General features: G+C 31.4%; 1 protein-coding gene across 4 annotated transcripts in view; it reads left to right on the top strand.

Annotated features, from left to right (window-relative positions):
* LOC143225172 (WASH complex subunit 2-like) overlaps positions 1–23,515 on the top strand; it is a 172,679-nt gene that overhangs the window by 121,442 nt on the left and 27,722 nt on the right. For all 4 annotated transcript variants that reach the window (XM_076454128.1, XM_076454129.1, XM_076454130.1 and 1 more), the window contains exons 18-19: positions 4,301–4,453; positions 13,042–13,152. In XM_076454128.1, coding sequence (XP_076310243.1) covers positions 4,301–4,453; positions 13,042–13,152 — 264 coding nt within the window. The remainder of the gene's footprint in view (positions 1–4,300; positions 4,454–13,041; positions 13,153–23,515) is intronic.

The following is a 23,515-nucleotide window of genomic DNA, read 5'->3' as shown; positions in this document are numbered from 1 at the left end:
TATTATCACATTTTTAAGTAATTTTCCAATTACCAATTATTTCATATGATAGACCTCTTCTGAAGGTTGGTGTTTGTGCATATGGTGAGAAAACATATTTTATTCTTTTAAAACCTCCTATGACTCAACAGTAAGCATAAGGGCTCATATCTTTAATTGCTTGGTTTTGATACTTATTGGGCAGAGCAAATATAAGATGATAGCTTATAGTGTAGCTGTGTGCATAACAACAAACAAACAAGCAAAATAACTTTTTAAAAATTCCACACATTTTTTGAAAATAATTTTGAGATTTTGTAATTGATAAATTAATTGCTAATACTGAATGCATTCACCATTTTGTTTTTAATATATGCAGTAAAATTTAGTAATGGAAACATGTTTTACTGTCACTGTTAATTTCAGTCATGATATGAGTAATAGGAATTTTTTCTTAAACTTATCATGACTGCAATTAACAATAATTAAACAGCCAGTTTATTTATGTTTGCTGTTTGAATAGGATTAATATTTAGTAGTTACCAACCATACTCACTAAACATTAAACTTATCTGATTTGATGATGATTTTATTTGGTGAGGAAAAAAAACAACTTTTAATGAAGTTTTTTTGTTACCCATTCAACCTGTTTATAAATTTACCTTATCACAAATTATGTATTTTTGTTCTAGAAAACTTCTGTAGCTTTTAAACAGGTATAATTTACTACACAAATAATTTCACAATTCTCTAATGAAAGACTTGTGCAGGAATTATAAAGAAAGCTATTAAACCTGCAAATTTATTCAGTTTTTAAATGATAGCCTGCTTTTTGCTCCATCCAATCATATGTAAACTGTCTTTATAGCAACTTCATTTTGTTAGTAAATGATCAAATTGCATAATGTGGCACCATACCAGGTCTTAAGATACTTGTATCCTTTGTTGATTTGCAGTTGTTTTTTTTTAAAGAAGTACTGTGTAAGATACTTCAATGTGTGAGGATACACATCAACCTCAGCTCACAAATGTGGTCTTGGAACATTGTCAGTATAACCTTCTTGAGAGGAAGGCTTCTGACTGTTCCAACAATCTACTTGTCATGGCAAGACACTGGTTACCCCATGAGTAAATCTCATGACATTCAGGAGGTTCAATTTTACAAATATATGTCTTTGTCACAGCAATAACCTAAGATTTCCCTATCCTCTACTGAATCCCAAGGATAGATCGTGAATGTGGATGTAGCTCTCACCATTTCCTGTGGAAGCTCTTGGCATATTTACTCCAATCTGAGATTGTCTTTTTTTTTTTTTTCTTAACTGTACTTTCTTTTCTCTACTGTAATTTCTATAAGATCTTAGAATGAACCTTTCACATCGATCATGTTCTGTGAATTTTACAACACCAGGAAATAGTGGGAAAAAAAAAGCACATTCATGATAAACTCCATTTTAATTAAATTCTTTAGTTATGGCATCAAAATTTTACTTGATAACTAATAAGTAGTATTGTACATTGATATCCATTAGGTAATGTTGTTATAAGTATCCACAAAACATAATTTCCAGAAATATTTTACAAAGAATGATTTTCAATATGGACAACAAAGAGAAACAGATCATTCCAAAAATAAAACTGTTTTGCTGACAGACAGTGTTAAGTTTAACCTTTTGGCCAGCTTCTATTCAACTTAATGACTTCTGGCTGCTGCAATGAAGATAGTTTTTTGTCGCCTTCAGCAGTTGAAGACATATTCAAAACAGCAGCTAAGTAAAGGCATAGAGTTATGTAGATATCCCATGTTCATATTAAACCTGTAATTCACAGTCCTTATATTACTTATGCCAATAGTTATTCCAAGTAAGCATGCTCAAGAAAGATAAACACTCAGTTCATACTAACTTGTGTAAGAGTTTGTTTTACCTTTGGATATTATCATAACCTTACCTTATAAGAGCCAGCACAGAAACAGATCCCCTCTGTGTGGATGCCTGTATTTGATGAGGGGACCTCTCAGAAAAGGTTCTATATTGTCAGTTTTCCTACTCTGAGATCTGAACATCCACCTACGTGTTTGCTGTGTGGCACCCCTTTCAAGGGAGCACAGGATCCTGATGGTTGAGGGGTCCAACCCCAATATACCACTTGGCTTCGAACTACTGTAGACAGGTAGTAACCTCCAGAATCAGTCAACTGGTTCTGTTGAGTTAGTGTCGACCAAGTACCAGCATTTGGTGTTCTCAGTGGGTGTTGTGTACGTTGTGTCTCATGTTAGTGTTTGGATACAGTGCTCACAAAACCCTAGCATTGCTGGTGTACTTGTAGGACTCCATGGTGAGTGAATTCATTCTCCTTTTATTATGGATTTCCTACCCAAAAAATAAAATAGTAAAAACACAGCTCATTGGTAATTGACTACACCTTGCTTACTTTGACCACTGATCTCCAACTCCTCTTGATCCTGTGCCCCATTTTCTGATTTTTCATTTTTTGTCTGACAAACTTTTAGGGCAAATGTATTCCTTTTTTATTCAGAAGGGATTTGAAGGGCTTGCTGACTCTACAAGGTCAATTGGGAAGCTACAATTTGGGAGTATCTTGATGGAAACATCTATTCTAAAACACAGTAAACTCGTCTTCAGTTTGAAGGCCATTGAGAATTTACCTGTTGAGATTACTTCCCATGCTACTTTGAATTCATCGTGAGAAGTTATTTTTGAAGAGGATTTGAAGAACATTCCCAAGTGGGAGATCCTTACTGGTTTCTACAGTGTGATGCATCTCTACTCATATAGAAGGAATTATGCTACCTAGTAATGTTCTGATTTTGAGGTTTGCATTGCCATGTACACCTGCTGCTGTCAAGGCAGTGTAATTAAACTGTAAGGCATGGTCATATATTCTAAGCTCTCTCAGATGTTTCCAGCATCAGTAGTTCAGTCATTCAAAGGCATCTTATCATGTGCTGTTGTGGTGGCAAAGACCACAACAACTACAAGTGTAAACTAGACCATTACTAAGTTAATTGTAGTGGTTCACACCCTGTTACTACCTGTTTTGCCCTAAATGGTTAACAACATTTCTTACCCCAAAACTTGAAAGTTGTTGTCCCTGACCCCATCTCAGATTTGTACTGCTGCAGTGGGAGTGCATACAGATCTTTCCATGCCTCCAAAGAGTCATTCTCAAACCATGTCAAGAGTCTTTTGTCCTCCATGATTAACCTGTTCAATGCCGTAGATGAGATAACTCATCCAAGCCGATCAGTAACACAGTGCCACGGTGCACTATATATGCATTTGACCTACTTACAAATTGTTTCACTTTTCATCCAAAATGGTGTCATGAAAAAAGTTACAAAATGAAGAAGCATTAAAAGGAGCTGCCACAGCAGCTGAAATACTTGCCAGTCAACATGTTAAATGGGCTGTCTCTGTTCCAATTATTTCTTCCAGTGACTGCCTGGGTCAGCTTCTTTCAGCCCTGGCTTCTGGCATCTGCTTGGGTCCATTTTCTTTATCCCTGAGATGCAGAATGATTATTCATTTATACCTTCCGTTACTGGAATCTATGTCTATTGACAGAGATCTCACTTGACCCAGGGCAGGATCCACAGAAGTTGACAGAACTTCTAATAAATTTTATAGTAACTAATTTACTCTAAATTTCATAATTATTAGAGAGGTGGTGAATATCACCTTTCTCAAACCATTGAAAGTTCAGGATTTTTTTTTACCTAAAGTAAGAACTTGAAACATGTTTAATATTAAGATATGGACCATTAGTTATAATTTTATGCTATACTAATTGGTATGAGATAAACAAAAAGTAATTTAATAACATTTTGGATGTAAACCACTAACACCTTGTGAAATGCACAGAAACAGATGCCCAAGTGAGAGGGTAAATTGATTAGACTAATTAAGTAGATAAAACAAACTCTCTTTGAGATACAAAATAACTGTAATTTTTAGACCTATTGTCTTCTGTACTGAATATGCCATAAAGATACTTTATGGAAAGTAAAAATAGTATCAAGACATAGCATATGTGAAATTTTCTAGGCTAAATTCCAATTTGTTAAATATTTTAATTATGCAAAGAGGTTTAAGAATTCTATGTCACAAGTCATTTTTAATTAATAAATGTGTATTTTAAGTCTTAGTCTATTTTATGCAATAAATTCTGGCTGTTTTTTAGCTAGAGAATTAACAGTGGATATTCATATTATGCATAACATATTATGATTTTGAGAGATGAAACCTTTTCTGTTTTTTTTTTTAAACATTCTTAGGGAAATATTTATCTTTTTTTCCAGGAAGCACAGAAATCTACTGCTGTTATAACATCACCAACAAAAAATCACAAACCTACAGTTGTTTCTCTCTTTGAGGATGATGAAGATGAGGACAGTGATGGTCTTTTCTCACCAGTTGTTGCATCCAAAGAAGTTAACACCCAGTTTGTCAAGGTAATGTGTAAAATACTGTATATTTGAGTTGTATTTCAGTAATTGTGAAAGAAATTTTTATATATAGTTTCAAATCTTATTGTTCAGTCTTACATATGGAATTTTTTAAATCATAGGTTAGCAATGAGCATAAATTGTTTTTATCCAATAACTACAGACATTGTGTAGGCCTACCAGTGTAATACTGTGGAGTGTCTAAATTAAAATAAGTTTTACACTAAAACATATAATAACTGTGTTAAACAGAATAATGAGACTGGATACAAAATGATGTATAAAATTAATCTATTAAACAGTGAAACACAAATGCATTATGTTCTGTTGCAGTTTATTTATGCTAAACAATCACTTTTACTTGTTTCAAATTCTATATCTTTCAGCACAGATTTGGACTGACCACATAACCATTTTCTGCATTTTACAGTTTTATTGTGTGTTTTCTTATAGCAAAGCCACATTGGGCTATCTGCTGAGCCCACCGAGGGGAATCGAACCCCTGATTTTGCATTGTAAATCCGTAGACTTACCGCTGTGCTAGTGGAGGGCACAATACAGTTTTATTACTACAACTTTTAAGTTAATAAATATATCATTACGATATATTTTAGATTATAAGCAAAATTTCAGATTTTTCACATTAAGTTTTAAAATTTTTCTAAGTATTATTTTTCTCGTGCCTTTTTGAATGTTGACTATCCAACATGCAAAGTAATTTTGATTTAAAGATTATAAACATTTACAGTTTCATATGCAAAACATTTATAGGCTTCAGTTAATCATCATATATGTGTTTTAGAAGTCCTTGAATATTTTATCTGTTATTTTCATTATTGTATCACTGTTTGGGTTACGTCAATTTGACTGATCTTATAACCACTGTAAAAAAAATTATGAAAAAATGTAATTATGCTTTTTTTCATTCTAGAATAACTAAAAATTATAACATTAAAACATAAATGTTTAGTCTCAAAGCATAAATCACATAACATTATACATCCATTTATGTTTACTGTTTTTTATTATATTGGTGTTTCAGCCATGCCTGGCTAACATTATAGAAGTTACAATTGTGTGGTGCACTTGCATGCATATTAAGATATCCAAGAATATAAAATTGACCTTTACAAAGTGATCTGTCTTGGCTGTATTATAGTTGACTTGTATTTCATTAATCTCTACCTTTAAATTAAGAAATTAACAATATATAATGCAAAATTTTGAATTGTAATCTACAATTTGATACCAAACTTATTGACATACATTCATAACATAGTAGTTCAACAAAATTTTGATTGTGAGTCAACAAACATGATGACATGGCCTTTGACAATGGACACTTGTCAGTAGGGTTAATTGTTCAAACTTAAACCCTGTACTAGACTGTTAAAATTTAATCTTTCTTATTTTGCAAGTGTAGCTTGCACTATCCACATGACTGGTTATTCTCATTCTAACAGAGATGGGCATGAAAATCTTCAGATACCACCTAAACAACCACTGGAAGGACCCAGTTGTTGACAATGTAACAGAAGGTGTCTTATTGAGCATTGTTCTCCTCTGGCAGCAACAAGTATTACATGTTTTAGAGCACAACAAAGGTAGCTAGAAACACAATCAACTTAATGGTTTTTCTCAACTGCATGAAACCTGCACATACAAAACAAAGAGTGAATTCAAAATACATATTATAACACTACTATAAGATGGTTTCTTAATATACAACAGTATTTGCTTGCTTCCTTATTTGTGTCTTTGGTATTAAACATTTTTATAGATATGTTTTATCTATATCTGAATTCTTTCGTAGTTTTGTATACATACATATATATGAAAGAGGGTTGTGTGTGTGTGTGTATATAAAAGGAAACAAATATATTTTGCTTAGGAAAGTGATTAGCCCCTACCATATGATAAGGATCATAAGGCATGTTGTCACATTTGTAGACTTGCATTCAAAATTTGATTAACCTTCTATTTTTGGACATATGTCAATCAATTTTGCATCAACTTGTAGATTGTAATTCAGCTTTTAATATTATGCACCAAATGTATAAATTTAAAAGTATAAAAAATATTTCTAAATATTGATTTTTATGTGTTACGTGATATGTTGTCTCCTTGTTTTGGTAAGATTACATTTTATGATACCCATAATACAACATCTCCAGGTTCTTATGAATTAGGAATTCAAAATACCAATATTAACAAGCTAGAATATAAAACAAGAACTTCATACTTTCTCTGTTTCCTAAGATATCATTATGTTTAGCAAATCCACCACAATAGCTCCACCCATCTATCTCTTCCTATTTTAAAAATACTTGTTTACCTACACCCACTTCTTTCAACTACAAATTTATGACCAATTGAAGGTGATAATTTTGCAATACATAATTGTGTCAGTTTTTCCAAAGTATTTATGTGGATAAAGCTGCCATTACTGTTGCAGAGTTTGAAGTCATGATCAAAGCATCATACTGATTAGAAATAAGATTGGGCAGACCTGAGTACAGCTTAATAAGGAAGCTTAATAAATTAGTGTAATTTTATGGCATTATTTTGGTAATTTGTAATTTTTTGTTATTTTAAAACAAGGCTTAACATAACATCTGTATGAGTGAGTACAAAAAATCTTGATGTGATAACTAGTAGAGATCATTGTTTTGTATTTTAAATAAAATAAATTTAAGAAACTACCTGTAAATAATTATTTCTCTATATATATATTTTATATAATAAAGATGAGTAATATATGGTAATCAAAATGTGATTGTATTTTACAAAATACTTCTACACTGGTACTAAGAAGGGTAAGAAAGACATTGGTATTTTATAAGGACTAATTTTATGCTTTTGATATGATAACATGAGCTGCATGTAGAGTGGTATTATTAGCTAGTTCAAAGGTCAGTAAAATAAAGAATTAATAAATTTTAATAGATATATACTTTTGCAAATGTTAAGCTACTTAGAATAAACATTTATGGTTTTCTGTTATAATTTTCAGTCAGTCTAGAAAGAAAAAGGGTAATTTTGGTTTATTTCCTAATTTTTTTATGGTGGTTACAAGACCAATCAAATTGATCAACCTCGTACACAGTTAACATAGAGAAAATGAAAGATAAAATATAAAGTTTTTCTCTTAAAGTGTTTGAAAGTTATCTAGGAGGTTATGTAAATTATGCAAATGAAAATTCACAGTTTTAAGATGGAGAAAATCATTTTTAATCTTGAAATGAAAACTACTTTGCACGTTGGATAGTCAACATTCTGTAAGTCTTTAATTTAAAAATATTAGTACTCAATTAAAAACCTGATATTTTTTATGAAAGCCTTATAACATCTACTGATAATCTATAAAATTTTGTGAAAGTACATATACTTTATCAAAGTTATAGAATGACTTCTATCATGGGTACTTGGGTGGTTACAGGCTGAATGCAGTGCATGCAACTTGTTGTCAAAAGATTAATATAAATGAAACAACATAAAAATATTTTTCAAAATATTTAAAAGTAACACTGTTATTTTAAAAGAAATGAGTAAAACACACACACAAAATAAAGTATAGATACCAGATTCAGATTTTTGAAAATACTCTTCAATTTCTAAAATAAGTCTCTTAACAAGAACTACTTAACATTGTAAAATTTCTGTTTTCATCTTAAAGTTTTATATATTTTTAAACTCCCTCTCTGTGTTAAACTATGCAACATTTAATGTGGTTTTAAATCTCGTATTATTTTACTAAAACTTCTTATTTTCATAAGAATACTAGAATAGAAATAATTTGTGTGAAGTATAATATTTTTCTATATTCCCCTTATTAAAGAGTTTGTTAACATGTAGTAGGTTATTTTTTAAATATTTGACATAATATATAAGTAAACTTTTTCATAAGTGTAAGTCTTCTGTTTCTCCAACATATGTTTAGTATATGTAATATAACTTTACTCATAAATGTAACAATTAGTTGTTTTTTTTCAAGGAAGAATATTTCTTCAGATTACTTTATTCCTCTGGTTTAAAATAGCATATAAACTTTGGCTTGTCATCACAATAAGATGATTTGTTTAAAACTTACTTTTTAATGTTTTCTCTAAAAATCTTTCCATGTTGTTTTGGTTATCACAAATATTAATTTTAATTCCCTTTGATGATGTGTTATGAAAGAAATAATTTGTTCTATTTTGTTTTACCTTTATTATTACTGTCAGTTTCCATTTCAACCTTGACTAACCTAAAACCTCTTAGTATTAAATTTTGTGGATAATGACACTTCTTAAAGCAAGATTATAATTTCATCAGTCTTTGTTATTGAACTCCCAGGTTAAAAACAGTAGACCAAATTTTCTGAGTGAAGTGGAATAATTAACTTAGAATGTATGGGATTTTTACTATAAAATCTAAATAGTGGTATGAGTGGATTTATAATATAAAAAGTTTATAGTTTATTGTTTTATTACCCTTGGAACTGCATCTAACTAATATTCACACCATGTAAGTTGTAAATCATTTGACAAATATGTAGCTCACAATATATTTTTGAATTACATGATGCAGAGGCTACTCACAATGCCAATTAAAACTTATTATTGATGTTACCTAATCTAACCTAAAATGTTTTTAATTTTTACACTTTATTTGCTGTTATGATTGATAAAGAATACACTAAAAACAACAAATAAAATACTTACTTAGGTTTTCTTCATTTTTTTTTTTTTTTTCATTTATTTGCTGTAAGCTTTTAATGACATTTAATCCAACATTTTTATACTAATAGTAGTGCTGCACTAAGTAATTTGTTAACTAAGTAATGAACCAAGAATAGACAATAATAACATGCTGGAACATAATACTCCAGAAAGTAGAAGCCAGAGCAAGGTAACAAGAGAAATGCTGTAGAAACTGAATTGAACCTGAAAAGTCAGATCAAACTTGAGACTGACATTATGTAGCTCCTTTCATCAGGTGATGAAAACTTTGAGAAAGATGAGAAGGAAAGAACTTTTATCCCCCTCACAGTAGTCAATTCCCTGAAGAAGGAAGAATCTTTGAAGGATTTCACAGTGAAAGTCAAATAGGAACAGTCAAGCAAAGAACACTGGAAAACTTTGATTTTGTTGTTTTCAAATAATTCAGTTACATTTCAACACTGGTAGAATAATTGTAAAGTACTGCTGCCTTTTCATAATATTAAACATTACCAATGTTTATATAATATTTACATTTCAAACATATACATCCAAGTGCAGTTTCTTGTGTAATTCATGTGAAATGGTCCTTGAATGTCTAAAATTGATTATTGAAAAGTTATGAAATTTCATTTTTGCATAGGTAGAGGAACCTCTTGGTTTGTAAATATGCATGTATTGGTTTTCTTCTCTAAAGCAATATGTTATTTTGTATTGTATCAAGTAGAAAAGATGGAAAGTATGACAATGTTTAGCACATACTAATATAAATTGCAATACACATATTGCAAATATAACAAAAAACATGTTAAAACCTTCAAAATATGTGCAGGTTAAAATTACAATTGAAAATAATATTGAGTTTGTGTAATTGTGCAAAAAAATGAAATGTTATCTTCAGTGTGGCTGTGCACATGTACACATTATACATATTGAATATATTTTGGGTGTGCACCTGATATTCAGAGCTCATGAATCTTGCAAGCATAGTGTATTTAAATGAAGATGTATAATCTTCATGTAATGATTAAACCTGTTCTGTTTTTATAAAGCACAATAATGCCGTTGTCAAGTTAGGAACTTATTTTGAATCCGTCAATCTTCCTCAAAATTGATTTGATAACCACTGAATAGAAAATAAAATTAGGACAAAGTTGAGATGTTTGTTTACAAAAGTCATCAAGCCATTAACAAACTGTATTTAACTGTTAGTAAATTAGCACAGATTGTGCATTGTCGTGTAGAAGAATTTTTATATCCCAAAATTCAAATACAGAACTACAATAAACTATTAAACTATAATTTTTATCAAAACTATATTTGTGTTTCCCAATGTATGCAAAACAATTAATGGAATGTTAACATACAAAGTGCATTAAATACCCTGCATAAAATTACATAAATTGTGCTGTCAGTTTTTATATGGCTGAAATTCTTTACAATAACTGTCTGATTTTTGTGGCAATAAGTTTCATCAATAAATGGACAGCACATAATCCACTTGTTTTATAATAACATATATTCAGAAAAATTGAAACTTGTGTATAAAAATTTATTACACTGTTGACTGTCATGGTTGCAACCAAAGCTTTAAATAATTCTCTCTTTTCATGAAAGTCCACACATATGAGTTAAGTTACTTCAGAACACTCTTTGAAGAGACAAAGTATTCTTCTCTATTTCTGTTAATGTAATACAAGCTGTGAAACTCACTTTATAAACCTTCCATTATGGCTAAGTTCACATGCACTCTGACTTCAATCACTTAACTTGCTTGCACTAAGTTGGTTGCCTGTGTGTATATATCACTTGATTGCCAGAGCTTTCTACAAATTATGACACATTATGATGTAAATTCACAGCAACTGAACTATGCAAAAAATCATTCACAAACAGTTATATAAGCTAACCTCTGATGCATTATCACTTCTTCAAATAATGAATTGAAAGTGAAAATCTAACCTATAACTCTTGTGTTAAATTTAAGTGAAACAGTCGTGTATATCTGACATGTGCAAAGACAGTTCTACATTGATGTAAGGACATTTTTGTGAATCAAAGAATTGAAGTTTCTATTTAAGCTGCAAAAAAGTTCACTAAAACTAGAATAGCCAGTTTTATTCAACTAAATATCTAATGTTTTCTAGGTAATGATTTATAATAGGGACATGTTGTTTGTGTACATATTTTTGCTGTGTAGAAAAATGTAAACAGAATTGACATACATTCTACTAATAGTCCAATACATCATACATACATTCATGTTCAAACTTTCAGTTATATATATACTCTTCAAAAAAAGTAATGCAAAAGGCAAAATTTGAGACAAATTGTTAACAAGTTTATTCCGGATAGTTCTGTATGACGTGTGAAACTTTGCATATTCACTGCTGAACATCCAAAGTCAGCAAAGGCGAAGTCCACGCTTACTAGTTGAAGTTTAACGTCACTCAACATCAATAATGAGAGTGCCCCCATGAGCATCAATAACTGCTTGGCATCTCCTGCCCATGGAAGCGATGAGATGATGAATCACATCCTGTGGAATGGCTGTCCACTCAGCCTGCAAAGCTGCTGCAAGCTGAGGTAGAGTCTGCAGTTGAGGTTGTCGCCGTCACAGATGTTGGTCCAACTCGTCCCAAAGATGTTCGATGGGGTTTAAATCTGGTGATCTGGAGGGCCAGGGAAGAACGTTGATGTTGTGGTGTCTCGAGAAGACAGTGGTGAGTTGGGCTGTGTGAGGACGGGCGTTGTCATGTTGAAAAACGTCGTTGACGTTCACCATGATGGATTGCACATGGGGCCTAAGAATCTCGTCGAATCTGAGTCGACAGTTGTGCAAGGTCTGTTCTGGTATTGTAGGCGGTCTGATCGTCAACTTCCTGCAAATTCTGCACGGCGACAGCCCGGTATGGTTGAGCATAAAGCGTGATTCATCGCAGTATCATCGATGAGGCGATGTGCCGAGTCCACTGTGGTGGTCCTATCCCGAAGATGACATAACCAGATGTTGCGATGGTATGGTTGAGGCAGTGCGGCGGTGGTCCTATCCGAGGTCTGCCAGATTGTTGGTCGTGATCTGCCAGATCGAGTTGATCCATGTTGTTGGTGACGATTCCATAGCCTTGTGATGGTGCTTGGGTGGACATTCACAGCTCTGGCAACATCTGATCGAGATTCGCCTGCTTCCAAGCGACCAATGGCGTTGTTGCGTTGTGCTTCAGTCAGTCTTGGCGTTACTGTATTGCGTGTCGGTGGCTTAACACTGAGCTATGGAAACAGAGAACCCGTCACTTTTATAGGGATTTTGCACATGTTGCACTTGCAGAACATGCAGATCTCTCAAACAAATTTATTGGACACGCATGCGTTTTGGCGAAAAATCCGATGTTTTCCTCCATTTTCAAAGTGCACAACTTTTATTGTCATTTTGGTCTGACAATCAGTGCCTTAACACGTGTAACATCACATACTCTGAGCTTGTAACGTTATTACATATATTTCTCTTTAAAATACGAAAATATCCCTTTCGCGTTTCTTGTTTTGAAGAGTATATAATAGTTTTATATGGAGAATGTGAAGAGAGAGAGTTAATCTTATTTGTTATTGATAATTTTCTTATCAGTACTTACCACTGTGTGACTGCATGAAAATATATCACAGACATCATCTTAAAATATAGTCAGTTCTATTTTTACTGGTTTTGTTTAAAGTTTTGAAGGATCTGTAGGATAACTGTCAGTTTTAAATATTGATATTCACAGTTCTTTCACAATAAAAATTTAAATTAAAATAGAACACAGAATAAGTAAAAGGTGATCACTATTATATTTAATTGTTTTGTGATTTTTAATATTTACCAGCAGTTGATTTTTTTTTCATATTGTGGAACAGTCTAAACCTAGGAGTAAGTCGATGTTTGAGGATGAAGATATATTGTTTGGTGGACCAGCCAAGGAGAGTCCAGAAGTTGACCTTTTTGCTGTAGACATTCCTAGTTCAGAGGTTTGATTTTGTATAAGTTTCAATTACTTACAGTTGATCAAAGTTTAAAACCTATGAAATAAACAGTTATTTGACTATGAATTTTTTATAACATTGTATGAAAGACAAATTATTCACAGTATAATATGCATGCAAATTCTTCCTTGTAACAACGTCTCTATAATAATATCAACTTACTTATTTTAATCTTATATGATACTTTCTTTTCAGTATTAATTTTGTGAAAATCCAGAATTATTTTTTGAAAAAGGTTAACTGTTTTTGTTGTGAAATTTTTATTTATTGTTTTATACTGAGCAAGTAATTGGTGTTCATGCATTTCATTAAAAATCTATGATGGGAAAAAATGATTAATTTTCTTTTCTCATAATCATATTTAAATACATATTTGATGCACATATTTTCTAAAAATTAATTTTAATCTAGTAACATTACATGTATGGAGAATGACTATTTCACAAAAACGTATATTTTGTTGTCTTTTTAAGTTACATTCAATTGTTCGTTTTAATAAATCCTTATAGATTGTAATATGCAAAAAACTTATTTTTAGAGACATATTCCTACTTGGTCAACTGTATGACCTTGCAAATTATTAATTGTAATGGTAAAGGCAGTGAATTTTATTATCAATTTTGGAGTTTTTTCTTTGGACTGTTTCCTTGGTTTATACTTTGTTAGACTGCTGAACTGAATAAATGCACTTTAATTTCTGTATTTTCAAAATTGAAATGCACTGCAGGTATAACGTGCAGGTTATTATAGAATTGTAGCCAGGAGTTCTGATTGGATTAAAATTGGTGGTGTTACATCAATATGTTACCATGTTAACTAAGCAAATGTAATGGGGAATTTCAGTCAATTATTATAATTTTTGTGCACCAGCAACACCAAGTATATGGCTTGTGTATACTCGATTTAGTTTTATTATTTACCTCAAGCTATACTAATGAACTCCTGAAATTTAATCATATGTCCAAAGTAGTGTATCGTCTGCATTATGTGTACATGGCTGTAAGAATTTTAAAAAGACTGTCTTGTTTGTTGCAGTAGAAAGTGCTGTTATGTACTAGTTTAGTGTTGATCAATACCATAATAGCAGAGATATTGGTGTGATGAACGGATGGCTTCTTGTCTTTTTGTAGTAGATATTATAGCATTCTATAATATGTTTATTCTCCTTTCAAAGAGATAAAACTTGGAATGTGTTTTTTGCACTTCTCTCATTATTTAATTGTTTACCTTTACATGAATTATGCACACTTATAAATGTGATTAGTTAATGCAACTTGTCAAATTTTCCCAAGGGTAGCTGCCAGTCTCATCAAATTTAGCCACATGTATTTCTAGTCCATGTCCAATATGATGAACCTTTTGTGATCTCATTTTCTCTCTATTGCAGTTAATTGCCTTTGAATTCTGTGGTGTTTAGTATATGTTGGCCTTTTTTAATTTCCTAACCATTTTTTTTTTTCCATGGAATTGGTTCCATCATTTTTTGAGATAAGTCCTTTGGCTTTTGTTTTTATATTTTTTTAATCCAATCTGAAAAATCTGATCTATTTCAGTTAAGCCACATGGTTGATAAAAGTTATTTTAAGTGGTTTAATTACAACTCATGTTTCTTGGAAGAAACCAAAGTTATTGAATATGCAGAGGTAAAATTGACTAAAATAAAAGATGTCTTCTCATTATTTGATACTACCTATACAAACATTGTCATCAGATTGAGGAATAGATATGTGAAAGCTTTTATGAAAATTGGAACTTGGACATGTCTAAGATGTCATAATGCCACTGAATTATGTCTCTCTCTTAAGTTTTTATCAAAGGAAGTTGTGTTAAATTTACTTAAATCTTCATCCTTGGAAGTTAATTTGTTTGATGAAATGTTTGAATATAATGCACTTACCTATCAGTGAAGACATTGCAATTTTTTCCAATGGATCAGTATAAAACCATTGAAAAATTTAGTAAGTTGTGTCAGAGTTTGTGAGTTAAAAGCTTCAATAAATTGCTGATCCTTTAAATAATTGCAACAATTGATATAACTAACAACTTTGGAGATTTTTTTAAGTTTTTAAAATGTTATTTAAAATTCCTGGTTAAATGAGGATTAACTGTTGTTTATTAATTATATTTGTATTTCTGTAACAATCCAAAAAATATTATTTTAAGTAATACAATAAATATATTTGTACTGAAATGTAATTGTTGACTTATAGCTAAATTCTTGCATGTCTTAAAATTTTTGTAGTGATGTTTGATGTTCTAAAGTTTTGTCATCACTCACAGATGGTAATGTGTTTTATGACTTTTTTAATATTCTATACTCAATTTTATTCAAAATTTGTCATTATTATTATTCATTTTAATTGCTTAGTCCAACAAGGTCTAACAAGCATAGTGTTTAACACTGTTATCCTGGAGAGATTTAACCTTTGATCTGTTTCATGGTGTTATCTGATATCCTTTGATACACATTTTTACCTTTCTGTGGAGAAACTGTTCTCTGATTATTCTATTTGTACTGTGTGTACCCTTAACAACTGATTTCTTCTCTTTGTTTCCTGGATGGCAGGTGCCTAAAATTTACCACATCTGTGTTGTTTTTTTTTATTTTTGTTTAAGCTTTAGTAAGTATTAAGACAAATCAAAATACTACACACACTGTGATGTCTTATGCATTTAATGTAATCTGTCTTAGCAGGTCTGGCATTCCTGGTGGTTAAGGTTTTTGACTTGCAATTCGAGGGTTAAAGGTTTGAATCCATTTTAAAACTTCTACTGTTTGAAAATGTATTTTATTTTCTCCCATATCTTTTGTTTGTCTCTTGCATGTATCATTATTTTTACCTGGATCAGCTGTTGTATTCTGTTTGGGCTGTTCAGTGTCAGTTGTCATGGATTTCTTTGTTTAGGTTCATCACTATTATCTGTCTCTATCCTGGACTCTTTTTCTTACAGGGGTTTCTCTTTCTAACCTTACTGGATGGTAAATTCATCTCTGGATGTAGATGCTCACAGGCTATTTCACATTTATTCACATCTGATTCATCATCTGAATCATTCTCTTCCTTTAACTCGTTTTTTTTTTCTAACCTTTAAATAAGATCCTATAGATGAACATGAATCCTCACACATTTGTCTCATTATCTGCACCATCTGGCTGTTTCATCTCCTGTTGGATTTCGCTTTTACTGGTCACCATTCTTCAATTGACCCATCATCTTTGAGAAGAGCAAATATTTTCTTTTTCAGTTCCATTTTACATTAATTAGGATCCCACTAGGTGATTAATGTGTTCTCCCAAGTTATACTCATTTCTGAAAATCCACATCAAATCAGAATAACAATCCATCCACCCTGCCAGTGCCCACTGCTTAATGAGGTATCCTCATGGTATACATACTTCCCATATTGTCAGTCCAGACCATAGCAGTTCCTTGGACTGTCATGTATTCTGCACACTTCTTTGGTTTCCATTTTACAGCTTCAAACATAGTGTTTTGCAGTCACTTATCACATTGTTTCTAGTAAAAAACATTTTCAGTTGGTGGCCCATTGTAGGCCTGGGCATTGCTCTAGGTCTTCTCAACATGGAAGACCCTTGCCACTTTCAGTTCCTCCTAGCCATTGGAGTGGTGGACTGTGAAGACTCCTCTCCAGTTGGGCTTAGCACAAAATGGTGAGAAGTGGTATGGTGGTGATGACAGCCTTTGACCCATCTGGAAAGGGTCATTCATTACAATTTCATGAAAATATTTCCATTTTTATAAAAGTTGTGGTTGTTTTTACAATACATTTTTGTTTTAAATTATTGAATGTGTGCATTTTATCTTGTTGGTTTTTGTTGTGATCTTAATGCAGACCTTCTGTGATCATAAATCTTATTTTGTAAGTCTATTACAAATAGTTTGGATTGATTGAAGAATTACATAAGAATTGTGAAGGTCAAAGTATCTTCAAACATTTAGTCAAGAAGCAGTTTTCTCATAGGTTTGTTTTCCATTCAGCCACCCTTCTATTATTTCTTTAAATTTCTATGGGTTCCATGTCCCTTCCAGAAATTGGAAACAATACTTTGGCTCATACCAGCAACAGCATTGAGACATTTCATATTGTAGCTTACTGAGGCCATGTTATGATTCCTCCTACCATAACTGCTTTCTCGCACATGCCTAGATTTTAGTGGTACAGAGCTAGTTATGGTCTAATGGTTTGTTACCATCCTGTAATTGTGAATCAGTAGATTGATGGTTTGTGACCCACTTCACAAAAACATGTTTCATGTTGTAGGGTTGTGGTTGTGCCATAAGAGTGACAGTCAAATCGTAGTAGGCACTCAAGAGTTAAAAGGTAAATGCTATTGAACAGGTGTCTCCCTCTAGTTTTATTGCTCACAAATTAGGTACAACTATGCACAAAATTCTGAAACAAAAACTTAATGATATAAAATGCAGGTGTTGGAACTTAAACTGAAATCAATGCAAAAATAAGCTAAATAGCATAAAACATCCCATTTTACAGAATTTCCTTCATTTAATATAGTAAACTATGAACAACTGGGAGTTAAAATTATTCACTTATAGCTTGAAACTAAACCCTATTGTTTCCCATGCCCCTCATAGATTTGGGGAAATAATCAATATTGAGTTAACTCTAAGAAACATTGATCTTGAGCAGACTTTGAATATTATATTTAAATCATGATATACATTATTGGAAATAATTATGGCAACACTGAAGAAAAAATGTAAAAATATTTACCTTTGATTTATGTCAAGATGACACTTGTGCAAATTTTAAATAACACACATCTTAAAACAAAAATCATTGTTTAATGATACACAATAAATATTCAAAAATAAGGCTGTTTTGAGTTTCAAAATACAATAAAACTTACTTAATAATCTATTGTATAAAAGTGAAAACCATGAAATGGAGTAGACTTTTACATTTAACATGTTTTATTGTCTTACTTCAGAAGAATCAAAAGTGCACTATTTTGATCGAGTAGAGATCTGTATATAGTTTTATTAAGAACCATATAATAAAATTTACATGTGGATTTAACTTAGGATGTGCCAGAATATCAGTTTTTTTGTCAGTATATATGTTTATTTTCTTGAGTATATTCTCTTGAAGGCAAAATTTTTGTATTATTACATTTAATTTTTGTGTTAATGTATTCAGTATTTTAAATTTCTTCTAGTTTGGTTTAATGTAAATATTCCCACCTTCACATATTAATTTATATTTACCTGTTTTTTCCATTATACAAACCTTATTTTTAATTGTATAAAGAATCTGGCTAACCTGGTTCATTGGCCTACAGACAGAGTAAAGATATTTTAATTTACAAATTGTTTTGTTTTTTGAAAAGATTGACCAGGTATAAATGATAACATAACCACTTCTTCCTTAAAATTTTTCAGTGAGTAGTTTTAATATAATATTTTTAATCCTCATTTTCTTTGTTTCTGACAGCTTTGTGAATAATATTAGAATTAAAGCCTCCTGCTGCTATTCCATATATATTTTATAATAACTCATTGCTAATATCTTCCTGTTTAAAGCATAATTTGGAATTTTTTTTACATAAAAAGCAGTGGTGTTTTGAGAAATTATATGATATTTTTAATATTGGGAGTGTCAAGTGTGTGTGTTTTTTGATAAACAGCTCTTTCCACTTTTTCCACTTATTTTTACCCACTAAAATATCCAAGTAAAAGTTTTAAACAGTTGTTTTCCTTAATCACACATTTAAAGTAATAGAATTAATGTTATTAAGGTAGTTAGCAAAATCAGTTAAATTCTTTTTAATATGCTGCCATATCAGAAATGTTTCCTCATCATTCTGTAACCAAATATTAATTTGTTTTTCAATATACTTGATACTTCAGTTTCAAAACCATATGTACATAAATCATCGTAATGTAGATAATGGAGATCCACAGCTTTTATAACCCCTTGTAACAGTAAATCCATATTATTTCACAACCAACCATTTTGTATTATGTTTTGGTTCACGTTTGGATTTATTTATACCATTAGGGATGTAGTTGTTTCTTATCTTGTTTTAAATCTGTGACATAACATTTTCCAAGAAGTATTCAGAAACATTATACAGCTCTACTTCCAAACATTTTTTTCTAATTTCTGAAACATTTTAGAACTTCATTCCAAGAATGGTGTGGATTATCAAGAACATTCCAGAAGTGAAAGACTGTAATTCTGTGATCAACCTCAGTTGCCATTTTTCACTGTGAAGTCAAAAAAAATTATACTAATGCTGATTCTGTTGCACATCATGTGCCAAGATTAAAAGTCAGGATATAGAGATATGTTACAACAGTCAATTATTAAAGAGTAGGAGGAGAAATATAGTTAACATGAAAGGAGGTAATGGATGAAAAAGTGCAAATAATGCTGATCAAGTTAAAGAACAGATACAGGAAGAAAGTGATAATTCATTTGAGTAAAAATAAAAAGAATTGGAAAATAAACACCACAGAAGAGAAGGCAGTGAAGAGGTGGTCATACTGCTGGCAGTTTAGCTTTGATTTTGAACTTCTGTAATAAAGTATTATTAGTTGCTTAAATATGTAAACATTTCCAAAAGTTTTATTTCTTTTAAGTTAGGGTGCATTTACACATGGTTGGTGTGAGTAAGGTGAAAACTTTTGTGAACTTGGAGGGTTAAGACATAATGTTCCTCCTTCATGAATCATTTTCCTTGCTTTTAGCTCCATGCATGCATCACCTTCCTTTAGTTTTATTATGTCATTTGTCTTTTGGTGATGAGAAACCTATTTTATTAATTATGAGGGCTTTTTCTCATCCTCTGACTTCTAATTTGTCTTCTACCTTAGATGTCCAGCTTTCTTGTTTTGTAATATGGTTTGTTTAGAAGATTTATGTTTATATCATGTCTTCAAGAATTACATACATCAATATTTTATCTTGGAAATATTTCAGGGTATTCAAGAATCACTCAAATCATAGGCTGTCTTCTAACTATTTGTATCTTGATACAGGTTATGGCCTCTTGCTTGGTTGATAGAAATAAATCCTCATTCATGTGCCAATTTTATCAGTACCTCATTTCCAATGTAAATTTTCTTAATATCTAAGGTAATTGAAGGTAATTAATGTATGGTTTCACTTCATTACTGATACATTGGCTGAAATGATTTGGACTGTATCTGTGTTGGTTGTCAGCCATTACTCTTTCTTTGATTATTATTTCATTACTTTCCTTACTGAGATCCATTTTTTTCTGGTATTATTAGATAGTTGTTTTTTGTCAGACAATAGATGTTATCAGACTGTCAAGCATGGAATTTTACTCCAAATTTTATAGCGAAAGTAGAAAAAAATATTTTGATTGATTGATTTTGAAAACTTACACAAATATTTTGGTTTTACTTCCAGAAAGAGGATTTTCAATGGCTACTTTACGTGATTGACATACTTCCTAAGATATCTCAAAGACTTTTCTTTTCGTACTCCAGTCAGTGTTCTTCTTCACAAAGGAAATATTATTTATTTTATGCTGTCTCAGTTCTCCATATTTTCACTAGAGATGCTAGGATTTTTCCAACTTTGTAACATACACTTTAATACAGACAGTTTATCTTAGTCATGTTGTATTTAAGCTCTCATCCAAACACGTAATGCTTCTGCTTGAGTTGGTTATCAAACTTTCCAAGTCTAATTTCTAGCTGTTGTAATATCTGATTCACTGTGGTGCTCTTTTTATTAGCCATGTCAATCATGGTTGAGTTATAACTTAAAAAAATCTAATATCTCTTCATGTTACAAAGTAGTCCAAAAAGAAAGTACATATCTTAAACAAATTACACATTTTATGTAGTTTATATCTGTGAAACTCTGTAAGGACACAAGACTTGAATATGGCCATGGTTTTTATATCTTCCTTTTGGTTTTCTTTATTCTAAGTTAGTGCAACTTCATTTTATTTTTGAACCCTTTATTGTAGCTATCCAGAGGCATAGTATTTTATATGAAATCTACATATATAAAGTTGAAATATAATTCAAATTATTATTTACCCTTAGATAGATTAATAATGTCCTTACCTTTCCAACTCTTAACAAGAATGACATCTGATGTAATGAGGGAAATGTTATTCTGCTCATATTTGGATATAATAAAAATTTACATTGGAAAGTTGAAATACTGCACAATCCAGATAGTTTCAGCTTGGAATTTTATGATTCATAAAATATGATTTAAAGCCATGGCAGAAGTGAGAAACCAAACTGACATTACACTTAAGTTTTAGCCTCCTGTCTGTCTAGTGCTAACTATATAAATACCTATTGACAATATCTTTGAAATGTCTAGAATAAATATGAATTTGAAGCAATGAATTATCTCTGAAAATGAAAAGTCTTGTTGAGTTGTCCTCATGCTGTCAACAAACATAACTAAAATTTGGAATGTTCTTCAAACAATGCAGAGCATGCATCACCTTACCTGTAGTTTTTCAGTTTCCCACCATTTGCGTGATGTACTGTGCTTGTGACAGGAGTATGTATATGAGATCTAATTTTCTACCATAATACAGATTTGGTAGTGTCAGACATGATATAAACTACATTTCATGTTGTAAGGAGGAAAGTAATAATGTGCTTAAAGTTTATTTTACTTCAAAAAATATAAAATTCATACCAAGTGGACATACCTTTGAAATAAACAACATAATAATACACAAGTTGAGAAGGAGGAATGAGCTAAAGTGTCAAAGAAACACAAGAGCCACATTGTAATGGAAGCAACTTCAGGAACACTCACTATTAAAGAAGTATTAAAATTACACACTTAATCCTGGTTGGTGTAATTGATAGAATGAGATTAATCAATCTCTATAGCTAATAAATCTATAGTAAAAGTAAATTTTAAAACTGTTGGGCATAAAAATGATTATGGATCAATGTAAAAAAAGAAAAAAGAAAACCATTCCAGTAAAGCAGTGTTGAGTACAGTAATGTGAAAAGTAATATGAATGTGAAATATGAAGTTTATGAATATGTTGCTAGTTTCTAAAAGCTTCAGCTATTGAACCATCTAACATGACACTAACACGCTTAGGTGTGATGAAGGTTGACTCAAGATTTCGAACAGAACATGCCTGAAATGAGACTAGCAGAACCTTCAGGATTAGAACTAGTATATACAAAATCCTACTCTGCAATCATTGAAGGAGAATAGGATTGAGCAAAAGATCAATCTTGTTCAGAATCATGAAAAAATGGTTGGTATAATGCATATTGAGCATCCACATCACAGTAAATATATCAGTCAGTAAGGGTCAACTTCAGCTGCAGGATCACCCTGCATGCTTAAGATAGGTTGTGTAAGTCTCCCAGAGAAGATGTTGAAATTCTGATATTATTGGAAATATTTTGATCAGAAACATTTTGAATTTTTTAGCTGCAGTATATCATCTAGAATGCTTCTGAGTTTTCCTGTATAAACTTTTATCTCATAGATGCATCATTTCTTGACCAATTTGAGATCTAATTGCAGTTTTGGACTCCAGGAGGTCAAATCCTTTTAATTGGTGTATTTGATTTTGCTCGGATCTCATGGATTAATTTAATCCTGCTTAAAATAATTTCATTTTGAGGGTTGGCTGGTAGAGATCCAGATGAGTAATAAAATCCAGTCAGGTGTATGCATGCTCCATGCTTGGCATTGTTGGCACTCAAAAATATAGCTAATAAAAAAGGGGAAAAAATATCTCACAGATCACTGTAATCCTCCCTAAAAGAACTCCAAGTGCTGTGGTAATTGTAGGATTCCCTCTTGTTAGTGTACTACTCTTTGATGTCTAAGGACCACTACAAAATATTTTACTCAGATATTCAGAGAAACAAAGTAAACCATTTTATAAATGGCTGAAGTATGATGAATATGACTGAAAATGTTTTAATCAAATTCTGAATTATGTATGTTTTGATCTTAAACTGGTATTTCAATAGTGTTTCAAATATTTGTATGTGAATTTTGTGTTCTTAGTTTAAAAGTGACTGTACAGCTTTAAGTTGGATTATTTACACTTTATAAGAACTGTCAAAATCTGTGCTGTCTATTGCAATTTTTTCTTGCATTGTTGATCCTGTTCAGTGTAATGGTCAAAATTAAGCACTCCTACATGACACCACTGCAAATGGAGGTGAGATCAATCATAGACTACATACCTAGACTCTCCATTGCATGTGGACATTGTGATATTGTCTTGTGAGACCATGTTTTAAAAGGTCGAAAACCCAAAGCTTATCATAGGAGCTGCATTGAAGAACGTATTTATTCAGGTGTAACCACCTTGAAT

This window comes from Tachypleus tridentatus, chromosome 9, assembly GCF_004210375.1.
Source record: "Tachypleus tridentatus isolate NWPU-2018 chromosome 9, ASM421037v1, whole genome shotgun sequence".
Classification (NCBI taxonomy): domain Eukaryota; kingdom Metazoa; phylum Arthropoda; class Merostomata; order Xiphosura; family Limulidae; genus Tachypleus; species Tachypleus tridentatus.
Note: the sequence above shows the minus strand (reverse complement) of the source record. Positions and strands in the feature narration are given on the sequence as shown.